The sequence below is a fragment of the Canis lupus genome, chromosome 26 (assembly GCF_011100685.1).
Source record: "Canis lupus familiaris isolate Mischka breed German Shepherd chromosome 26, alternate assembly UU_Cfam_GSD_1.0, whole genome shotgun sequence".
Taxonomy (NCBI): domain Eukaryota; kingdom Metazoa; phylum Chordata; class Mammalia; order Carnivora; family Canidae; genus Canis; species Canis lupus.
In genome coordinates, this window is record NC_049247.1 from 17,613,142 (window position 1) to 17,636,930 (window position 23,789).

General features: G+C 52.0%; 1 protein-coding gene across 1 annotated transcript; it reads left to right on the forward strand.

Annotated features, from left to right (window-relative positions):
* The first annotated feature begins 452 nt into the window (after positions 1 to 452).
* On the forward strand, positions 453 to 22,181 carry LOC100856786 (glycolipid transfer protein). Its single transcript, XM_038575382.1, has 5 exons — positions 453 to 641; positions 15,258 to 15,316; positions 16,313 to 16,446; positions 19,149 to 19,299; positions 20,975 to 22,181. Exons 1-5 carry the CDS (start codon positions 539 to 541, stop codon positions 21,155 to 21,157), a joined length of 630 nt encoding a protein of 209 aa, XP_038431310.1. The 5' UTR covers positions 453 to 538; the 3' UTR covers positions 21,158 to 22,181.
* Positions 22,182 to 23,789: the final 1,608 nt, after the last annotated feature.

Here is a 23,789-nt window from a genome sequence, read left to right on the forward strand (position 1 = left end):
ACGCCGGGAGGCAGCAGGAGACACCTGCGGCAGGCTCACCCGGGAGCGGCAGGCCCACCTGGGAGCGGCAGGCTCACCCGGGAGCGGCAGGCCCACCTGGGAGCGGCAGGCTCACCCGGGAGCGGCAGGCCCACCTGGGAGCGGCAGGCTCACCCGGGAGCGGCTCGCCCGGGCGGACCTGGCCCCGCGAGGCCGCGCGCTTCCGCGCCGCACAGGCCGGCCCCGCCCCCTGACCAATGGCGGCGCGGCGGCGGGCGGCGGCGGGCGCGGATTGGGCGGGCGGGCGCGGCGGCGGGCGCGGATTGGCGCGGGCGGGCGGGGGCGGGGCGGCGCGGCGGGGCGCTTAGGCTCTCGGCCTGCGGGCGGCGCTGAGCGCTCGGCTACGCGGGGCGCGGCGCGGGCGGAAGTGGCGACGCTGGCGTCCCCGGAGCCTGCGGCGGGCGGCAGTGACGGCCCCGGCGCGGACGGCGGCGGCCCGGGGGGCGGCGTGGACGCCCGCGGCGCCGGCTGGGGCATCACCGCCGGCCTCGACCCCGAAATGGCGCTGCTGGCCGAACACCTGCTGAAGCCGCTGCCCGCGGACAAGCAGATCGAGACGGGGCCCTTCCTGGAGGCGGTGTCCCACCTGCCGCCCTTCTTCGGTGAGCCGGGGTGCGGGGGGAGCCGGCCCGCAGCGCTGCCGCAGACGCCCAGCCCCCTCCCGCGAGCAGCCTCCAGCCTCCCGCCGTCCCTCTCCCGGGCGCCCCCGATCCTATCTCCCCGGGCACCCAAGACCTAGACCCCTTTCCTTCTGGGCACCCCCGGCCTCCCTAACCCAGACCACTCCCCGATCCTCTCTCTCTCCGACATGGCACATCCTCCATCTCTCCCCGGACACCCGGAGCTCCGTCTCCGTTCCTTCATCTCCAGGCACTTCACGTTCCACGGAATCCTTCAGATGCCCCCAGTTCACCGCTTCCTTGGGATCCCCCAATCATCCGTCTCCCCCAGACACCCCTTACCCTTCCAAACCCTCAACTTCCCCATCTTCCATCTCCCTCAAAGCATCCCGCCCCTTCTCCCCCGAGTCCCATACCCTTATATCCCTCACCCCATCATTCCCTTCTTCCTTTTCAGAATGGCTTTCAGCTTCCTCCCCTTAGGATAATCCTCCTATTTCATAAGCCCTCTCTTTTCCTTATTGTCGTAGTCTTTTCGTCTTGGGACTTTGTAAACTCTTTTTTTCTCAGAATTCCCTCAATTCCAGATCAAAGACACCCCACCCCCACTCCCAAGGGTGGAATGAGGAAGCCGGGAAGGATGAGGAGGATGGAGTTGCAAAAGTCTGGCGCCCCTTTTTAGGGGGAACCACCTAAAGTTTTTTCTCCATTTAGGACAGGGGTCGGGACAGGGGAAGCTGCTTTGTGGGGGTGACATCAGACACAGGGTGCTTGGCTGGACCAGTCCCTAACCCAGCTTCAGAGCCTCCTTCCTCCCCTCCCGGAGCCCAGCCCCGGCCCTGGATGGAAGATGGGAAATAACAGACAATACCATCTGCTCCCTGCCCTTTGCCTTTTGGGTCCTGGCTAAAGGATGCATCCGGAATCTCTGCTTTCCTCTCTTCCACATGGGCTTGCCCAGCCCCGTGCCGGTGCACTCAGTGGCCTTTTGCCAGGAAGATACCAGCCCCCAGGACAGAGTTAAGCTGAAACCACAAGCTGACAGAACGACGGACTGACTTGCAACTGAAGAGATTTGGCGCCCAGGTGGTCACTCACGATCCCCCTAGTGAGTGGTCCCTATCTGTGAAATGGGGATGCTGATCCTTAAGCCTGGCTGCTGGGAGTAAATGTGTGTAGAGCCCTGAGTGTGGCTCTAGGTGTGGGGGGAGTGCTTCACCTGGTGCATCATATGGGTTCCTGGATCCCATTTGGGTTCCTTCACATAGTAGATGAATCAGTGCTGGATGAATCAGGTGCAGTCCCCTGGTTTGTATGACCTGCAGACCTGGGTAAGCAACCTGAGAGCAGGATCTTGGGCTTTTGTGTCTGCTGCTGCATCCTCAGGACCCAGAACAGCCCTGGCACATAGTAGGTCCTCAGTTAATACTCATGGAATGAATGAGATGTGCTTCTTATTGGTGTTTAAGTGTTGACAGAACACTGATTCTCCCGGCAGGGCCTTGGGAATTAACTGGCATCAGCGATGAGGAATTAATCATTTGTGTGCCTCCCACCTTGCCTCTTGTTCTGGGAACATTCACAGGACAGAACCAGCTTGCCCTGGACAAGGATTCAGAGTCTGTTTAAGGTGGTGGTTCTCCGCTGGGGGCAGTTTTGCCCCTGGGGGGGGGGGGGACATCCAACAATGTTTAGAGGCATTTTTGTTTGTCGCAGCTTGGGGGACGGGGAGGGGGAGTGTGCAAGGAGGTGCTGCTGGCAAGTAGTGGGTAGAGGTGGGGGATGCTGCAAGATACCCTACATTGCACGGGGCAAGCATCATCACAAAGAATTGATCCAGCCCCAAATGTTAGCAGTGTGGAGATGGATAAACCCCAAGTTAAGCCCTGTGGTCTTTTCGTCTCTTATGGTCAGCATTGGTGCATGTCCTGCAGTTCTGCAGCGGGGAGAGGGAGCACCCTCATTGGATGTGATTCTGTCTGGTTTTAGAGGGAAGGGGATGGTGGGTGCTGGAGTCAGCCGTGCTATGATGCCAGGGCTGAAGAGCATCCCCTCCTCCCTTTCCCTGATCTCAAAGGACCCTTGTCTTTGCTGTGAGCTGTGTGCTGTGGGGCATCACATCTGCTGACAGAAGCGCCATTTATACAGAAGTCCCAGTGGGTTGGCCCACACAGAATAATTCTTAGCACTCTAAAAAAATGTGATAATCCATTTTGAACCATTATGCTCTCTGGGAGAAGAGTTTCTCCTGAGGATTTAAGGTTTACGAGGATGCTCCCACCAGGGGCTTTCTCTGAGACTCAAGGGTCAGTTGAGATCCACTGTCGGCTCTAACACAGGGGCTCTATGAAATCTTGGGAGCATCTGGTCACCTGGATGATCTGGGTGGTTTATGTGTGTCTCTTGAACGGAGCAGGTCTGGCTGGCTTAAGGGATGTTAGAAGTCTGAGAAAGGTTGCAGTGACAGTTGCCTCCAAATCAGGGCTCCTCCACCATGGCACTGCTGCCCACTGAGGCTGGATCACTCTTTGTGGTGGTGGGGGGGCCGTCTTGCACATTGGAGGATGTTTTAGTGGCGTCTCTGGCTGGCTAGATGCCAGAAGCACCCCCTCTCCCAAGTTGTGACAACCAAAAAGATCCGGAAGGGGACAAAATGTGGTTGAGAACCACCGCTCTTGGTATAAAGAGGGCAAAGGGCTGAAAGCTGTGTTGTTATTTTTTTTTATTTATTTATTTATTTATTTATTTATTTATTTATTTATTTATTTATTTATTTTTTATTTAAGTGGGGCTTGAACTCACATCTCACAATGTCAAGATCTGAGCTGAGATCAAGAGTCAGATGCTTAACCGACTGAGTCACCCGGGCACCCTGAAAGCTATGTTTTTAAAAAGTATATAATGCTACCAGGAAGCTCTGCTTATCAAAGGATAGTTGAGCAAGAAAAAAATGATAAAAATCTCCTTGTCGTTTTTTGAGCACTTACTATGTGCCAGTACTCTATGTGGAACTAATCCTCTTAGAACCTTTGGAGATCCCTTTTTTTTTAGTTTGTTTTGAGAGCCTCTCTGCTGATGTTTCAGGTTATTTCCTTCTGGACTCATTCTTATCCATCTTTAAGGGAAAAGGTATAAGCTGCTTTTTCTGCCCAGCTCTACAGCATCTTTCCATGCCAATCATTGTTTCTCGTAGCTGCTTAGAACTCTTTTGTTTGAATGTAGCTGTCATTTATTTGACCAGTCCCCTGCTATAGAACAGTTACGTCGCTTCCCATTATCTGCTCCGGTAAACAACGCTGCAATGAACATCCTTATACGTGTTCCTTTGTATACTTCTTTCATGAGTTCTACCCTTTAGAAGTGAAATTTCTGAGTCAAAGGATATGAAGGCTTTTAACCTATTAGAGCAATCACATCCCTTTCACTTTTTTCAGGTGTGGTTTGTCACAGAATTGGTTGGCCGTGGGTGGATGCTGATTCTTGGGACTGGAGGTCAGATGTGGCTTAGAGCATCCACGTCATGGGCTAGCCCTGCCTCCTTATCTCCAGCCTAAATCCCTGGAGCGGTACAGGTTTTACTATGTCCAGCCCTGTGTCCATCTTGTTCCTCCACCTTGACCTAGTAATTGGATCTCACCTCTGAGTGATCAGCTTGCAACTGACTTCTGTAAGGTCTGCTCTCTCATCTTTTAGGTCAATTATGCAGCAATGCCCTCCGGCATTAACAGAGGGCCCAGGGAGTGGGAGAGGCGGAGGGAGAGACCTAGATGTCATTTCATCTTGTCACTCCCTGCCTAAAAGCCTCAATGGCTCCCTATTACCCTACCTTCATATCTGTTCTATAGCCTCTCTGAATGGCTTACAGCCCCACAAATGGTACCATGCCATCACTTGCCTCTGCCTGGCACACCACTCCTCTCCAGCCTACCACCTTCCTTGTGCCTGGCTGGATTCCACTTATTCCCACAGGAAAGTTGCCTCATCCAGAAAGTCTCTCCTAATTCCCTTAGACTACCCTAGAACTATCACAGTCTGTGACTTTGAGCTATTTCAGTGCCTAGCCCTGGGTGAGCTAGTGGTATTTGCTGAGTGAATGCTTTTGGTTTCATTCTTATTTTTTTCTCCCTGGGTTCTTTCTAGAAGCAGTTTGGCTTTTCTCCCTCTTTCTAAATTAAAATACATAGCTCACAAACCATACCCATGGCAGACATTATTAATCAGTCATGGTACTATTCTTTTCCGTTAAGTCTAGATACAACCTTAGCATTTCTTAACACACTGCTCCAGGTCAGCCAGACACAGTACATGACTTCACACCTGTTTGCTTTCACTGTTTAAGGAGGAACTGAGATGCAGGGGTTGAAGGGAATGCTTCCCATCTCTCAGTGCTTGAAATTCAAATTTTGGGGCTGATTTTTCTTTATCCAGATCTCTTATTTAATTAAGTGGATGTCCAGAGAATTAGGTCTTGCACATAGCTGGTGCTCATTAAGTAGTCATAGGGAAAACCCCCAAAAGAGTGATTTCCCACCCCTTTGGTTCAATGGTTGCTCTATTTTGGGGGGCCAGTGGCAGCCCAGAAGCACAGAATTAGCTTCTTATTATACAACCAGAAAAACCGAGGCCCAAGAGGCTAGGTGACTTGCCCAGGGTCACACAGCCCAGGGCGGGTAACCAGTAGAGTCCAGCTAGAACTCAGAACTCAGGCCTTGGGACTCCTTATGCAGTGGTTTTGGCTTGTGCTTGCCTGCTCTCCTGGCTTCCTGTCTGGAAGAGGAGAACCCCCATCTCCTGTGCCCCCATGGAGCCAGCCTGCTTGGCTACTGAAGTCCAGGACTCTGCTGGGCCCACAAGGACTCATCTAAGATTCTGGGAACTGCAGACCAGATATGCAGGTTTCATCTGAGGTGTGTGCCCCATCATTGGTTTGCCCATAACCCTTGCTCCTTTGTTTTGTTTCTGTTTTTGTTTTTAAGATTTTATTTAGGGGCAGCCTCCGTGGCGCAGCGGTTTGGCGCCGCCTGCAGCCCGGGGTGTGATCCTGGAGACCCTGGATGAGTCCCACATCGGGCTTCCTGCGTGGAGCCTGCTTCTCCCTCTGCCTGTGTCTCTGCCTCTCTCTTGCTCTCTCTGAATCTGAATGAATAAATAAATAAATCTTAAAAAAAAAAAGATTTTATTTATTTATTCATGAGAGACAGATTTTTTTTTTTTTTAATTTATGATAGTCACAGAGAGAGAGAGAGAGAGGCAGAGACACAGGCAGAGAGAGAAGCAGGCTCCATGCAGGGAGCCCAATGCAGGACTAGATCCTGGGGCCCCAGGATCACGCCCTGGGCCGAAGGAAAATGCTCAACCGCTGAGCCACCCAGGCATCCCACCCTTGATCCTTTGAATGCAAGTTTGAATGACGAGGATATGGAAGTCATCCCATGGGGAGGTCTCAAACAGGTCAGATTTTTCTATAATTGGGACATGGTGTTAACTGCCTGGGAACCAGCTCCACCAGCACCCCTTGGTCTATGAGTAAGAAGTTCTCCTTCTTCAGGGGAGGTTATTCTCCCCATTGTGACAAGCACCTTCCAGGACTTGACCATCTATCAGATGTCTGTAATGTTTTGTTTTGTTTTTTAAGTTTATAAACACAGATATTTATTAACCCTCTTACTATAGCAGGTTAGTTATCATTTTGGTCAAGTGTTTGTTAAGGGCTGGATTCTCTAGGGACGGGACATAGCCTGTGTACCTGGGAGGGACCCTTCTAGAAGGAAGAAACTATGTCCTGTGGGAGGAAGAAGCCAAAAATACACTTTCTGCAATGGGTTTTTGCAATTTTGAAACTGCCTGCAGACTCTTGTTGTTAGTTGGTGGTGCATTTGTAGGTAGTGAGGGCCCAGGACTTTAAGAGCACCTACACGTGCCTGATGTTCTCACGCATCCCACTTGCCGTCTCCTGTGGCCCAAGTAAGATCCAACTACCCCCTGGCCCCAGTGTGTTAGCCCATTGTCTCCCTGACAGCCGTGGTTGGCTGCTTTTGAGGCCCAGCAAGGGGGAAGTCACTTCAGGTGACCAAGACAGCAGACTAAGACACCTTAGGTCTGTTGTCTACTGAAGTCCCTGCTCTGAACATCATAGGTAGATGAATGAAAAGAAACACCGGCGTTGTTGTCAGGCTCAGCCAGCCCGAGTTCCAGTCCTGGTTCCACGGTGCCAAGGCTGTGTGCATGTAGAAATTCATCCCCTGTCTAGGCTTGCAGCCCCGACCTTCTCAGGAGGGTCAATGGAAGTGATCTTCCCAAATGATTTTGGTACTTGGTGCCCTGAATCACTCCCATCTTCACACATAATAGGATGGGGAGGCCTCAGGCCTTCAGACACTGCATGTCTTGCCACACAGCCCTTGGGAAATGAAGATCTTCCAAAAAAAAGCTCTCTGGGTCTGGTGGCCAACTGCCAGGACTCAGGGCCAGCAGAGCTGCTTGGCGGCTGGTCTGAGATTGCTCCAGCACCCTCATTTATAACATCCAAAGGTCAGCGCGGAGCACAGACCAAGGTGCCTGCCTGCTCTGTCCCCCAGGGACAGTGATTAGATCTTCCTCAGCTCCATGTTCAGAGAAGTCTGGCCCTGAGGTCAATGGCTGAAGTCTGGCCTCTGCTCCTGGAGGGAATAAAATGGAGAAGCAGGAGAGAAAAGACCTAAGTTCCACTCTGTGTCTTGCTGGCTTATCCAGCCCCTCCTCACCTCCAGTGTCCCACTGCGAATCCCTCAAGGGCAGAAGGTGGGCCCTCCCAGGGCCTGCCCAGGGGATTTGCTCAGCCAGTGTCAAAGCAAAAGGGAAAGAAAGTAAAAAAAAAAAAAGTAAAAAAAAAAAAAAAAAAAAAGGGAAAGAAAGTGACATGAATGACTGAGGGCTTTGTAAGGTGTAATGCATGCGCCCAATCATAGCTAGCATAATAACCCCCGTTTTGAGTGGTTCCCATATGCCAAGCTTTGAACTTGCCGCTATTTCCTTTCCAAGCCTTATCATGACCTTACTTGAATGAGGAGTTGGCACCATTTTACAGAAGACATTGAGGTTCAGAGTGGTGAAGGGACCTGACCATGTGGCACAGCTAGAAAGTAGGTCCATAGGGCTTAGAAGTGGGCTGGCCCTGTGACGAGGAAGGGCAGTCTTATTCGGGCAAAAACAGCCCTTTTTTCTGGCCCAGGCAGTGTGGGGGGAGGGGAACACCAGGCCATCCCCATCTGGCCTGACAGTGCTTATTCCCCAGCCTTGGAATGGCAAGGTGAGGTGATGGTCTTAGGTTTCATTGTTTCCCTTTAAAAAAGGCCTGGGTGGGTGTTAACTCCTCTTGTTACCTTCTTACAGCGTTACTTGTATCAGGGGCCTTTTTTCTTTTCTGCTTTTTTTTTTTTTTTTTTTTTTTTATTGTTAGAGTGTTAACTGTAGCTGAGCTTTTAAAGTCATTACAGCTGATCAGCCCTCTCCAGGGTCCTATAAAAGCCAGCCAGCACACACTTCCCTGTGCTCGGAAATGATTCATTTTCTGCCTTGCTCTTCTCCCCAGTTCCTTACTCCACTCCCTTCTGAGATCGCCTTTTTTTTTTTTTTTTTTTCTTTTTTTTTTTTTTAGCTGGCTCGGAATACATTTGAATTTGTGATTTTATGACTGGAGGTTTCCTGCTAATTGTATCCATCCCCATTTCTGGATCCCCCTTTCTTCCCCTCCCTTCCTCTCTTTGTCCTTTGATTCCTCAGTCACTGGGATTGTTCTTTTCTGGATTTCCTTTGCCTGTTGAAAAAGATGAAAATGATGTTATAATAACAATAATAATAAACATAAAGAATACTTTCTTTCCTCTGGAGCACTGGCTACGTACCAGAGACCATGTGGAGCCCTTTATACAACCTGATGTAAGCCTCACAACAACCCGATGATGTGGGGTCCATTATCAGCCTCGCTTTACAAATGAGGAGACCACAACTCAGTGAGGTTAACTAACTTTTCCCAGGCCACAGAGCAAGTAAAGAAAAACCCATTCCCCAACCACATCCCCACTTTAAGGCTGGTTTTTGCCAAAGTGGACAACTGTGGATAGAGAGTAGTTGGCATGTCATAGGAGTGACTTTTAAGCAACATTTGAGACTATTTTGTAAACATTCTTTCTTCTTTAGCTAGGATTTTTTAAAATAGCTATTCACAGAATAACAATAATAAAATGCCTTATCTCAGTAAGTTTTCATTTTAGGAAGGTGGGTGTTTTCAGGGTTCATTTTCTTCAAAATAGGCCTTGTTGCAAACTGAGCCATCACATCCACACCCACACCCACCCACTTACCCACACATACACCACACCACCCCACATACTTGTGGATTAATAAATGATTCATCTCCATCGGCTGTAATTTGAGTGCCTCTCATTATGGTCCTTGTAACCCAGGACCTGTAAAGTTAACCTGCCCCTCATCTTTAACAATGAAACCTTATTATTCAGCTATTGAAAAACAAATTGAATTTGAAATAGAACCTTCCCAAACCAGGCTCTTAGCATCGACACAGGCATTCTGTTCTTCCTTTTTGGACTACTTATAGGTCGGGCTAGGTGTTTCCATCCTGAATCACACAGGCCGAAAGTGAAGGCGTGTGTCTGAGAAATGGACTGCTTCTTATTCCTGCAATGAAATGACAGGGGGTGGGTCAGGCAGGGTGGTCCCATCACCCTGTTGCCCAGGGTCGGGCAGGTGTTGCTGGGCAGCTTGCGCATAGCATGCTGTGGTCTTGCTCAGTGTACAGCGCTTGTTGCTTTCCAACCACCTTAAGGCCAGAGAAAGCAGAAATGAATCTGATTCTGAGTGGCATATGGTGACTGCTGGCTCGTGGGGAATTCTGCTGTCTGAGCAGTCACACTCATCTGAACTATGGTGAAGACCCAGGTAGGAGGTTATCCAGCCAGAATGGTCACAGAGTCACACACAAAATGCTTGCTTGGTACCTATATCCTCTTATTTTGCAGGTGATGCTGACACAGTTGGCTATTTATTTTCCAAGTGTCTATCAGAATGAAAGCACTGCAGGAGGAAGTGACCACCACCCATCAAGAAAAGTTCCTTTTAAACTGTGCAGAACCATATTTAGTCAAGGGTTAAGGAGGTCTGCGATGTTACTGGGTCACATCTTTACCATAATTTATATTGTTAGTGATGGCCCTGTTTAGAAAACTGTGCTTGGCTTGCTGTATGAAAGCGGGGATATCTGTGTTACATTTTGATGAGTTCCATACAAAATGGTTCATCTAGAAAAGGTCCGTGCATTCATAAAACCTTGGTAGATAAAAAATACTTCACTGATTTAATTTTGTTTTCTTTTTATTATTGAGATAAGGTATTGTTGTTCTGTGATTTGCCATTTTTCTATTGAGCTATTTTTTTTCTTATTGGTTTGTTAGAGCTCTTTACATATTAGGGACAATAATCTTTAGTCCATGGTTTGTTTCACTGATCAGCACCCCAGTCATCATCAGTTTGTTGCTTGCCTGTGATTAGTGATGGGATCTATCCTTATGCTCCATACAAGAGGTCTCTGGATTTTGAAATCAGATTTGTGGTATTTTCCTTATGCTTTCTGGGTTGAGTAGCAGGCTTAGAAAAACCTTCCACACCAAACAGAAGGGGCCATTTGCCACATATTCCTGATAACCAAGGCTTATCTGTATTTAGAATCTGTGCCCATTAGAGTTGGTCCTATGAAGTGAGATGGTGGAGTTATATCTGATTTTTCTTTTTTTTTATTTTCTATTTTTTAAAAAAGGTTTTATTTATTTATTCACAAGAGACACACAGAGAGAAGCAGAGACAAAGGCAGAGGGAGAAGCAGAGGGAGAAGCAGGCTCCCTATAGGGAGCCTGATGCAATCCCAGGACCAGGGGATCACGCCCTGAGCCAAAGGCAGACGCTCAACCACTGAGCCACCTAGAAGTCCCTGTTTTTGTTTTTCAAAGACAACTTCCTTTCTGCCTGGAGGTAAGATGAGGAGCCAGGAAGGCATCCAAGCCCTCTCCCTCCCCTCTGGCAGAGGGCTTCTGGATGACATTTTAAAGAGCCTGTTTGCTAACAACAATAAAACACAACTTTGAGGTATCTGCAAAACTGGTAAAACAAGAAAGGTAATTTTGGGGCAGGGCTGCATACTATAGGAAAGGTAAGCCTGGATGGTGTCACGCTCTATCCAGAGCAGGGACCAGCCTGAGTTTAAACTATCCGAAAAGCCACTGTGCACTTGGTGATTAAAATCATCTTGTGGTTTTCCTGTCGGAATACTCTCCCTTTTGTTGAGTTCACATGGATGGAAACATTCCAGAAAGAAAGGTGATGGAGTAGTAGAACCAGCCTTTGTTCTGTAATTATGTCTGAGTGCCTGGCTCCCCCTGTGTGACCCTAGACAGGTTTTCTGGGCCTGGTGGCCTTGGAATGCACCACAGACAAACAAGCCCCAGAGCCTTGGCTGGGTCACGTTGAAGCAGATTTCAGTTCACCTGGGCCTGCAGCACCTCCTGTTCGCACGGCACCTGTGGGCTGCGGCCAGTGAGGGGCCTGAGCCCGGCATGGCTCCGTCCCTTGTCCAGAGTTATACCAGACCTAGATCTGAACCCAGAAGAGCAGACTCTAGAGCACCACACCACTTCCTCCCTGATTCCAGGTGGCCTGCTTCAGGGTGCTCCTAACGTGACCTCAGCGGGCACATTTACGGATCCACAGAGATGTTTTTCCTGCTGGAAGGCAGTTCTGGGGTCCGCACCCCACCCTCCACCCTGCCGCCCCTCTCGGCGCCTGCTCTGCTCCCAGCTCCAGAAGTAGGCTCGAGGCCTGCATGCCTACCCCTGCTGGAGCAGAAGCCCTGTCCCTGAGTGGTGGCCGCGACACACAATAACCGCTGCTGTCAGGGCCCAGCTCCTGCTGACCATGGCGGCCTCGTGACCTGGATAGCGCACTGTCAGGAGAATGGGAAACAAAAAGCCTTTCTCCCTGCCACCAGGGCCAGGCTGCCCAGAACCGCACAAGAGCTGTTTTCAGAGCCAAGGAAGTCGGATAACATTTTTCTGCTGAAATGCATGTCGAATGACCCGAGTCACTGGGACGAGCCAGTAAACCACCCCTGCATGGTTGATGATGACCTCTTGTAAGCAAGCCCCAGGTTTCTGTCTCCTCCCTTGGAAGGTTTTCCCTGAAATCAGCCTGTAGCAATCATGGCAGTGTGCCAAGCGCTCACCTGGTACATAGGACGCCTCTCCCCCTCACAGCGGCCCACTGGGGGAGGTCCTACTAAGTGTTCTCATTTCACAGACAGGGAAACAGGCCTGAGCCCCTTCCCATAGTCTCTGCCGTCTTGGTTGTGTGGGTGCTTAGAACCATATGTTGGGTCCATTGGCAGTACGAGAAAGTGGACAGAAAATGAGCCTGACCGGATGTTTCCCACCTCTTTCGTGCCACAGATGCCACCCAGGTGCCTGATGGTGTCCAGCTCCTTGCCAGGCATTGGGGACACAGGGGAACCCAGGTGATCTGGTCTCTACCCTCTCAGAGCTCAAGTCCAAAGGGGGCTGGGAACAGATGGTACATAGGGACCTCAAGCACTGTCTGCTATCACAGTGAAACGGACTTGGAAAAAAAGAAGGAAAATATATGACTTTATGAGTAACAAACAGCAAAAAATGCTGATTTTTCCCCCAGCATCTTCCATGACAATTTTCAAACATAAGGCAAAATTGAAAGAATTTTACGGCGAATATTTGTATACCCACCACCTGTATTCTGTAATATTTTACTGCACCTGTCTAGACATCCCTCTGGCCATCTGTCCCTTCACCCTGTGTCTTTGGACAGTCTACATTTTTGGAAGGTGGGGACATGAAGCCGTCAGCCAGAGCTGGGGAGCAGCCGTCCCTTTAGAAGGGCCGCACCAGTCCACATGCAGCACATCCATGGCACTTGCCTGGCCCCAGTGAGGGTTGGGATGGGCATGACCTCTCCGGGGGGTTGGTTTCTGCCAGATGAAGTCAGTGGTTCAGACAAGCTTAAAGAGCGGGATGGAGGGCAGCCCCGGTGGCTCAGCAGTTTAGTGCCACCTTTGGCCCAGGGTGTGATCCTAGGATCGAGTCTCACATCAGGCTCTGCATGGAGCCTGCTTCTGTCTCTGTGTCTCTCATGAATACATAAATAAAATCTTAAAAAAAAAAAAAAAAAGGGTGGGGGAGTGGGATGGAGTAGTTATCCTCCTTATAAGCAGGTAGGTCTCTGAGGCCAGAGTGCTCAGGATTGTGTGGCCAGCCACCTGGATCCCCTGCCAACCACCTCGGCCTTGGAGCTGCACCAGCATGGCCCTATGGAGGGGGGTTTGCCCCCACAGGCGTGGGAGAGAAGCCCAGTGGCTGAGAGAAGGCTGGCCAATCAGCCTGAGGATTCTGTGCCTGGAGCCTGCAGCAGGGCAAGTGAGGCACCAACCCTGGGCCCACCAACGAGGGGCCTCAGCTCGGCAGAGCATAGAGGGGATGCAGGCACAAGCCCAATGGGTTCCCATTCAGCAGAGATTCTGCAGGGCTTGGCGGTTTATAAGCATAGCCGAGTGACATCTGGGTTTGCTGGACCGTGTAGTTTGAGGTCACAAAAATGATCAAATTCCATTTACTGAGTGTTCATGCACTGGACACTCTGCTACATGCATCCAACATGTGGTTTTTAATTCCTATAACAACCCTATGAATTAAGTACTATTACTGCCCCCTTTTGACATTGGAGGAAACTGAGGCACACAGACGAGGAGCCTTGCTCACCTAGGACGTGGTTGGGGTAGGATTCGAATCCCACCTGGCTGGATGCCTACCCCATTTTTTTTCCATTGGGTTTTAGGGTATTTCATTTATAGCACCTTAAGGCTGTTTCCCCAATGCACCTCTTTTAACAGCTATGCTTAGACTGTTCCAGATGGCTGGCCAGGTGTGCCAGGTCACCTTGGGTGGAATTCAGCCTGTGGCTGTCCTTCCCCCCATTCCTCTGGTCTTGTGCGGTCAAGGTGGCATGCACACCAAGGCCCCTGCTGGGCAAGGAGAGTCTGGCACTGGTGTCCCCTGCCCGCCCCCGCCCCCCCCCCCCCCCCCCCGTGGGTCTGGAACCCTCTGGCCTGCTCAGGCATCTTTGTCCCCTGGGCTCTGTATCAGGCATGGTGGGTCTCTGGACACAGCATTGAGGACAGTGAGAATGTGTATGGGGGAGCTCGGTTGTCTTCAGGCCCTGAGGGTGAAGCCCATGTTGAGCTTGTTCATCTCTGGTCCCCGTGATGGTCTGGTAGGGGGGGTCACAAAGGAGAGGGGGGGGGGTGGCCGCAAGGCTGTTCACATTTCAGGTCTACCAATTTCTAGGTCTGCCTTCCGTCAACTCAGGTGTCATTGGCAACACCCAAGAAAGGAGCCAGGAGCTTTTTCCCTAAAAAGTTCTTAACTAGTATGTTCTTAACTAGAACATACCGATTCCAGAGATAAAACGCATCTGGGAAGTGGATTGTTTCAAGTCCTGCTCGCAGCATGTCTGGTCCTGTTGCCCCACTGGCTAGGTGGGAAGGCCGAGGCCAGAGCTGAAAGGACACATCCCAGCCCACCCTGCCAGGGGTGGGGGCATTGAGCCCACATTCCTGTGCTCCGTGAGTGACTGGAATCCCACTGTTGGTGTGTTCTCCGGGGTTCTAATGCAGGGTCTCAGAACGGTGGAGCCTCTGAGTCACCAGCTCATTTCCTTCCTAGGAGCTGGTGAATGAGAAGGTCATTTGTAATCAATCGGGCCCCTCTTCTGCCTCGTAAAATCCCTCAATCTGCCTGCTGGCCAGCTGGTCAGTTAGCACTGATCTGCCTTGTTGGCCAAGACGGGTTTATCAGAGCATTAGTTCTGCAAGGTGCTATACAGCTGTGCCGCTCAATATGGTAGCCACTGGCCACATGTGCTATTTACATCTCAGTGGACAGAAGTCAAATAAAATTACAAATCCAGTTCCTCAGTCACACCGCATTTCAAGTGCTCAGTAGCCGCACGGGGTCCGTATTAGTGCAGATACAGAACATTTCCATCACCACACAAGATTCTAGATGGTGCTGTCGGAGGGAGACGCAGTGCTGTGGACAAAAGGGTTTGCCCCCTAGATAGTCCAGTTGCATTTTAGAGGCTCTGACAAGCCCGACAGCTGGAAACCTGGTCTCACCGGGAGCCCAGCACACCAAATCAGTTTGCCCATCAGCCTTTTTAATACCTTTACACAGGGGCACGTGGGTGGCTCAGTGGTTGAGCGTCTGCCTTTGGCTCAGGTCACGATGCCAGGGTCCTGGGATGGAGTCCCACATCGGGCTTCCCACAGGGAGGCTGCTTCTCCCTCTGCCTATATGTCTCTGTGTCTCTCATGAATAAATAAGTAAAATAAGAACCTATAAACAGCTCTGCTTTTCCCTCCACATACCAAGTGACCTTGCTTCCTCTTCCCAAGCCTCTAGGGTTTATGGAGTTCCTGAATCTCATCCTCACTGGGAATCTGAATCTCTCTTCTTGTTTTGCCCTCAGATTGCCTCGGGTCCCCAGTGTTTACTCCCATCAAGGCAGACATAAGCGGCAACATCACGGTATGTATCTTGGCCTGGCAGCCACAGCTGGGAGCCCACGTGGAGAATCTACACCCGTGCTGGGCACCAGGGCCCCACTCCCTGTCATGAGCTCCGCGGGTTGGGGAACAGGAAGGAGATGTGGAAAACGTGTGTGACCCCAGCTCATCCGGCTCAGGGCTCTTGGTCATCCTTTGCAGTCACACCCCCAGTCCCAGCCTGACCAGGCCCGCAGTCTGGAGGACTGACTCGAGAAGGAACCCCCTGGTTCTTGTATGCACCCCGGACCGAATAAAAAATGAACTCCAAAGTCCACCGGTGCATCGGCTCAGCCCTCTTCTCTACTGTTCCTAGGAGTCCCCACTGCTTCCTCCCAGCCACCAACCCTCTCCCTGTGAGGATCCACACAGGGCCTGGCCTGCAGGCTCAGGTGCACCATGTCCCATCACATCATCCCAGCAGCCCTTGAGGCTGGTCTGTCATTCTCCCCATTTTTACAGATGAGGAAGCTGAGGTTCACCTGAGGTCATACAGCAAGGAAGGGGCAGAGGTGGGATTCAGATCCAAACTGCCTGGCTCCAACTCAGGAGCCTCGTTCCTGGACACCCTTGTATCCCAAAGCGATTGTCCACTTCAGATACTGGGTGTCGGAGGAGCTAGCGGTAGTGGCTGGAGAACATGGAGTCTGCAGCCCGTCTGGGCTGTAACCCGCTGCCACCTGTACCAGCTATCACTTCCCCTCTCTGAGCCTCGATGTCCTCATCTGCAAACTGGGATCGTGACAGAGCAACATTGGCGTCGCTGTACGGATCAAATAAAGCAGCGCCCATAGCGCACTCTGCCCCTCTCAGCTCACGGGAGGTGCTCTGTAAATACCCCCAGCCAGTGACTGTTACGAGCCCTACTACTGGTCTCGGCGCTGGGGGCAAGGGGAGGGCTGCTCCCCTACCAAGATGTGGGCTGCCCACCTGTGAGGACAGCTTTTCCACCGGGAAAACTACACGTGCTCTGTTTCAGAAAATCAAAGCTGTGTATGACACCAACCCGGCCAAGTTCCGGACCCTGCAGAACATCCTAGAGGTGGAGAAGGAAATGTACGGAGCAGAGTGGCCCAAAGTGGGAGCCACGCTGGCGCTGATGTGGCTGAAAAGGTGACAGGCTTGGGTGGCAGGGTGTGTGTGGCTGTGTGGCCCGAGGGCCCTGCTCAGCAGGAAAGGAACGTCCAGCCCTCCTATTGCCCTGCGAGGTCACCTCCTTTTCTTTCACATGGGCTCCCCTGTGTGATACTAGTTAGTAGCTGAGGAAAAGTGCCCGAGGGGCCAAGGCCCAACTGATAGTGACACTCCCTGTTCCAGTCCCATCAAAGATGTAGCAAGTGAGTGCATACTCTGGGCATTGTGCTAAACATTTCATATGCCTGATTGTATTTCATACACTGGGGGTAAGATGTGGTAATTATCCCCACCTCACAGAGGGAGGCCACTGGGAGCTCTGGAGGCCAAATCACATCTCCAGGTCGCAAGGTCAGAGCTGGGATTCAGTGTCTAAGTACAGTTGTCCAGGTTGTGCACTGCACAAAGATGTCCTGCATGGTAGATTTGTTTCTTATGACAGTGCCTTGACAGAAATACAGTATCTTGAGGAAAAGGAACTCTATCCAATTTGCACAGATTTGTTCTATGGGCTGGGGGCAGGGTACCGTGATACGGGATTTAAACCCAGATGATCCTACCCCAGACTTGAGAATGCTCATAATCACTATATATATTGTCCTTCCAGCAAATACTTGAAGTCAGATACTGTTCCCATTTTACAGATAAGGCCACCAAGGCTGAGAGGCCAGGCACCTTGCTTGCTGCACTCACACTGCTCTCTGCCAGCTACAAATTCTCCTTTAGCTATGCAAATATCAGTGGCAGCCACAGTGCAGCCAGGGGTGTACTCTCTGCCCCACAGCTATTCCCAGTGTTGCCCTGTCTTGGGCCTGGAGTCAGGAGTCAGGAAGGGTCCTCCCCTGTCTCTTCCCCATCCCCTGGATCCAGTCCCCTCTCCCTGCCACCTACCTCGGTGAAACGGAACAGGGAGTCCACTCCCTGGAGGGTGCAGCCGAGTGGGCCTCAGAGGGTAGGTGGGCTATAGGTAACAAACACCCTTTCAACATGTTTTAGGAACTGCCCCCACCAAGCTGCCCACTTTGGTCTGCCAACAAGAGACTCCCAGGCCTGGATGAGAACTGCCCTGGTCTGTCCATCAGCACACTCCATGGGTTCTTAGGAGGAGCAAGGCAGATGATGATGTTCAGCTCAGTTAGGTTGTTCGTGTCCAGATCAGACAGGGACAAAGCCAGATGCCTGGGAGGGCAGGTGAAAGGAGATGCCAACAGGCTGAGCACGTAATAAGCGCCTGCTGTGTGCTGGGTGTGTGGGATGCCGCACTGAATGAGGCAGGACCCCACTGCGAGTACCACAGCCTGGGTGGGACATCAGGCTGGTATGTGGATCCTGACAGCAGGATAGCAGAGCCTAAAGCAGAGAGAAGTCAGGGAGGGCTTCCTGGAGGAAGGGTGCCAAGCAGAGTCTCTGGGACTGAGCAGGCAGGTCCCAAGAGGATGAGGCCTTTGAAAGGTGGGAGGGGCAGGAGAGGCCCAGTGTGTTGTTGCTCTGGGAGGGTCTGGTCCAGCAGGCTCTGGACATGAGGCAGGAGCAGGGAGGGACCAGGTCGGCTGGACGAGGGTGAGTCCTAGTGTGATCAGGGCTGTGGGGGAGCCACCTAGGGCCATGAGGCTGGTCAGCAACAGGGTCAGATGGTGCTGCATCCCAGCTGCTGGGTAGAGGGTTGGTCATTAGGGCCAGGTAGGGGGAGGCAGAGGCTCAAGAGAGGTGGCCGACTGGGACAGGGCTGGGATTGTCCCCTGGGCTCAGTCCCACAGCCCAGGCTGATCCAGGCACAGAGGACTTCCCTGTACCTCACAGGTGATAAAGTTAGAAAACACTTTAGTCCACCAGTGCTCCTGCCCCTGAGAGCCCTCCAACCTGATCCCCACCTCCCTGTAGGGAAGGAGGAGGGGGGTTCATCCAGGGACCCTGGGGGATTAGTGAGGGATGGCGAAGGAAGAGTCCAGCTCAGGGGTGAGACAGCTGCGTTTGCATCCTGGCCTTTGCCCAAGGCTTTCAGGGGCACCTCAGTGTTCTCCTCTGTGAAATAGGTAGACGGTGGGGCTAAGGGAGCAGGAGATGAAATGCTGTGCATTAGAGGACTAGCACTTACCCATCTTTGATGTTGTCACCCTGCTGTGCCCCATGGCCTTCTCCTGGCTCTTAGAGCATCACCCTTCCCCTGAAGGAAGGGCTGGAATGGCCACAGGAGGATGCAGACAGTGGCTTTGGGGAAGTGGTGCAGGTGGGGGGCCCCTGGCACAGGGTCAGGCTTGTCAGTGTGCCCAGTGTGTCCAGAGTCCGTGGTCTGTGAGCCCTCTAAGGGCCAGTCCTCAAGCGCTGACGGCCGCCTGCTGCGGGCCAGCCCAGGGGAGGCCCGTGGACACAGAAGCGGGTAAGACAGCCCCAGACCTGGCCTTGTAGACCTTACAGCCCAGCAGGGACCGCAGTCAGCGGCCAGCAGTCAGCAGCGGCCTTGGGTAGACACGGCCCCACAGTGATGCCACATTAAGCCGGGTGGTCACGCTACATGTGAGCTAGGTTAAGCACAACACTTGAGGAGTGACCACTGCCACGTGGCGCACAGCAAGTGCTGGCATCCAGATGCGGCAGGGACTGCCACCTGTGGGGATGTGCTGGCTGGGCGTCGGGCAGGAACGTGCACGGTCTTGAAGAGCCATCTCTCTCCTGGGCTGCAGAGGCCTCCGCTTCATCCAGGTATTCCTCCAGAGCATCTGTGATGGGGAGCGGGATGAGAATCACCCCAACCTCATCCGTGTCAATGCCACCAAAGCCTACGAGATGGCCCTCAAGAAGTACCATGGCTGGATCGTGCAGAAGATCTTCCAGGTGAGCTAGCCCCACACCTGCCGCTCCTCAGCCGTGGCCCGCCTGGGCTCCAGAAGGGCTCCCTGTCTATAGGGGAGGCTGGTGCGCTGAGGGGCCCTATCACATGTGCCTGCCCAGTCCCATCTCTGGCCACAGGGGCTGTCACTGTAGATGCTCCATGGGTTTCTGCTGAGTGTCCCATGAGGCCTGACTAGGGGGCCGTGGGAGAAACCTGGCAGAGACTTGCTGGCAGGCAGGCCCGTTTGGCCCCTTTGAAATCTGCCCAGATCCTCACCCTGAGCAGGGAAGAGAAGAAAGGCTCCTGTACCCACTGGGGCATCTGCTGAAGAGACACTGGCCCACAGGGTCTTGGTGGCTTATGTTGGGATGACATTAGCCAGAGTTTCTGGAAATGGGCTGCAGCACCAGCCTGGTTGCCTGAGGGCCCCCAGGGTCGCCAGGCTGAGAGGCCCACTTCAGAGATCTCAAGAGGCCCTTGGGGGCCCTGGCCACCCTCTCTCCTGCAGCCCATTCTCATTCCCCTGAGAACCAGAGTCTGACAGGCTGGTCTCTTTCCCACAAGGCACAGGCTGGCCCAGGAGTCAGTCTGGGTATAGGCCCAAAAAGCTGGGACACCTCTGGGCGGTGCCACCTGGTGGTGCTGAGGGCAGGGCCCATCCTGGGCAGCCCGTGAAGCCCTGTCCTCCTTGCAGTACGTTGCTCCCTTGCAAAGGCCTAGCAACCGGTGCCCGAATGATAGCGGTGTCCTGTGCACCTGGCCCAGGGTGTGCTGCCCACGGGCGGTGTCCTTCACGAAGGCACCGTGAAGTGGGTACATCCTTAACCCCCTTTCTCAGATGAGGAATCTGGCGCTCAGAGAGGTTAACTGTCTGGCTCCAGGTCACACAGTAAGATGGGGTCTGAGGTTCTACCTCCCTGAGCCTTTGCGTACTCATCTTTCAAGTGGGTGTAAACTGAGCCCCACCTCCAAGGGTCGTGGTGAAGATTGAGCAGGTTACTGTGTACGGAGTGCTGGGCGCACGGTTTACACTCAGGAACTTGACGCTGTGCTGTTCATAGTGATGATATTATTTATAACTCCCTCCACCCCACCCCCGCTCAAACTCAGCCTGGGCATCTCACCCAGCCGCACCGCTTCCTTTCTGGTTCTGCAATTTTGTGCATTTCTGGTTCTCGGTACTTTTCAAGTGTGAGGGAAGCCCTAAAAGTTAGGGAAGTGTTGTCCCCTGAAGGACAAGAGAGGCCACGGTCCGTATTAGCGGTCGTCTCTCCCTGGTCCACCTTCTTCTCCAGAGCAGGGAACCCAGAGGCCAGAGGCCAGAGGCCCCTGGGTGCCGGACACTGCCGGGTGCCCGGTGCCGCGTGGAGCCCTGGGTACCACCCCTTCGATCCTTTACAACCTGATTCAGCGGGTGCCATCACCATCCCCATTTTACAGATGAGGAAACTGAGGCTCAGAGAGGCTAAGTAACTTGCTCAAGGCTCCCAGCTAGTCGGCGGCCCAAGCTGGAAGTTGAAGCCAGGTCTGTGGGTCCCCAAAGCTGGTGTCCGTCCTGCCGTCCGTCACGGGGGTAGAAGGGCACACACATCTCCCTCTTCCTTTCCCTGCCGACCACGCCACGAGTAGCACGGCCTGGGGGACGTCCCCTAACGCCTCCCCTGTCCCCGACTCAAGGCAGCGCTGTACGCGGCCCCCTACAAGTCCGACTTCCTGAAAGCGCTCTCCAAGGGGCAGAACGTGACGGAGGAGGAGTGCCTGGAGAAGGTCCGCCTCTTCCTGGTCAACTACACGGCCACCATCGACGTCATCTACGAGATGTACACCAAGATGAACGCCGAGCTCAACTACAAGGTGTAGGCGCGTCCGGGGGCCGCTTGTAGCACCAGGGAACCCGAATCACTGTGAATCACACCGGCGGGCCTCCCCCCACCCCGCCCAGCCACCCAGAGGCCGGGCCCGGGCCCACTGGGGGCCTGAGGGGGACGATCAACCCCGGGTTTTTTAAAAGTCATTTTGGGGGTTCATCCTAACGGAGCAATAAATAACAACCCTACTTCCGAATCCCCTTTGAATTTCATGACAGCACAGACTGACTATCCCTTCATTTCAGTGTGGTAAAAATCAATTAATGTTTCTAATCAAGTCCTAAGGGGTTTCTTTGTTTTGGTTTTGCCCCCACGCAGAGCCTAACTCTGGGGGAGCTGTGTGTCATACACCTCACTTGAAAAAGAAACGTGTGTCCTTAGGATCCGGCTGAATGATGTTTTGGGTATTTTAAGGACCATGAGGAGTTTGATTTGAAATTATACAGGGCCCCTGTGGTGGGCTCTTTTTTTTTTTTTTTTTTTTTTTTTTAAAAAAAAGCAAACTGGTGTGTCTTCTCATGTGGTTTGCACGGCCCAACCTCACAACACTGTCATTACAGATTCTGTCCTTTCTTACTGTCTTTTGCCAGGCAGTGTTTTTATAGCTGAAACCAACCAGCAAGCCTTTGATGGCGAAGGGGGTGCGTGTGTGTGTATTTTAAAGCTATCAGGCACAAATAAGTGACCACAGATGACTATACTTGCATTCTTCTGCATAGTTATTTTCTTCAGGGACAGCTTTTCCAACCTAAGAAACTGCCTACCATGTGTATTCTCTCAAGGGGGAGAGGGTGAATCCTCCATCTGCTGAGACCCAAGAAAAATGCCTCGCTGCCTTAACTGTCCTTCCTGGCGCTAAAAAAAGAGCTGTATTTTTTAAAGTGTTGGGGTAGATGAAGCAACCCCAGAAGAATTGATGTGTGTGTGTTGAAAACCCAATGAGGAACAATTGGTGATTTTTATGCAGAAACTAAATGATCCTTAATAAATAAATCTCTATTTTGGAATCACAGCAATGTGCTGTTTTGGTTCGTGATTCTTCTCCCCACCCCCTACCCCACTCCGGAACAGAGTTTATAACCGGGGACCAGCCAAGAACCTATATTCTGGCCTCCATGGTTTATAAAAATAGAAGTGGTTGCCACAGTGAGAAACTAGGGAAATTTCACACATAAATCTTAATTTCTAGCTTCTTTCAAAAAAAAAAAAATAGGACTGTATGGCAGGATCTGGGAAATAGCTGCCCCCTTGGCTGGATGGGACAAGTGGACAAATGTATTCTCCACTTTACCTCGGTCCCCAGCAATCCCCATGGCCTCCCTAACCTGCGGTTATTGCACTTTCTGATAGGCTGATGCTTTTTCTGATACTAGCATTACACGGAGAATCTTTATTTTACTTCATTCCTGGTCCTACCAAGTTGATAGTCACCTAGTGGGCGAGATGGGCCAGCACATCAACAATGATGATATAGAGTAGCCAGTATCCCAGTGTCCAGAGGGTGCATGGGGTCACCGATGAGGGGCCACATCCTGGGATGCATCTGGGGGAGTCACAGCTGGCACTGAGCCTCCACGGAAGGGGTAGGGTGGGGAAGAGCCTGGCAGAGAAGGGGCAGGGCACGCTCCAAGGTATAGGCAAAGACCTGGTGGCTCGACACACAGCAGGTTGTGTGTGTGTACATGTGCGCATGCCCACACATGAGTGTTCACACTAGGAAGGGATTTGAACATGACCTGGAAAATGATGGACCACCTTCAGGGGTCTCCTGCTCAATGTAGTCAGGTAGCCAGTTTAGAAGGCTGCCTTGGGCATGGCCAAGGGACGGACACCTGTCTCTGATTTCATTATATTCTATTATTATTTTATTAATATTATATTTATTTATTATACCAACATTGCTGGTATAGGAATGCTACTGACCTTTCTAAGCAATAACTGCTTTTTAGGCTTGTTTCACTATTGGTTTCCTAGAAACACAAAATTCTGCCAACATGTAAAAAGAAATCTCCACCTTCCTTTTAAAAACAGCCTTTCTTGGGGTCCCTGGCTGGCTCCATCAGTAGAGCAGGCAACTCTCGATTTTGGGGTTGTGAGTTTGAGCCCCACGTTGGGGGTAGAGATTACTGAAAGAGCCTGTCTTCAGGTCTCTAACATAGCCCAGTGGGACTGGGAAGGCAATGTCCTTGTGGAAGGCTGGTAAATCCCAGACTAGTCTTCTTCACTCCTGGTACCTGATGGGCCCCTAAGAACACTTCGGGTGCCCAGAGATAAAACCAGCAGTGCATCTGTGTCCTCTCATTTCATTTCTGTGCTCCAGGGCAGGGAGGAAGGAGCACACATTGAGCACCGGGTATGTACCTGGCCCTGTACAAGTGCTTTACAAATACCATCTCACAACCACCTGAGTTGGAGGCATTAGGAGCCCCATTTGTCAGATGAAGAAACAGAACCCCTAACAACAGGGCAAGAGGACTTAGCCAGGGTGACCTGGCCAGGAGTGAGGGAGCCACCAGGGTTCCACATCTGACTCCATATCCCCCCTTGGCCATGGCCACTTCCCTGCCAGCTGACAGAGTGAGCTCGCCTTCCAGCACATCTCCCTGCCAGGACATTCCCACTGT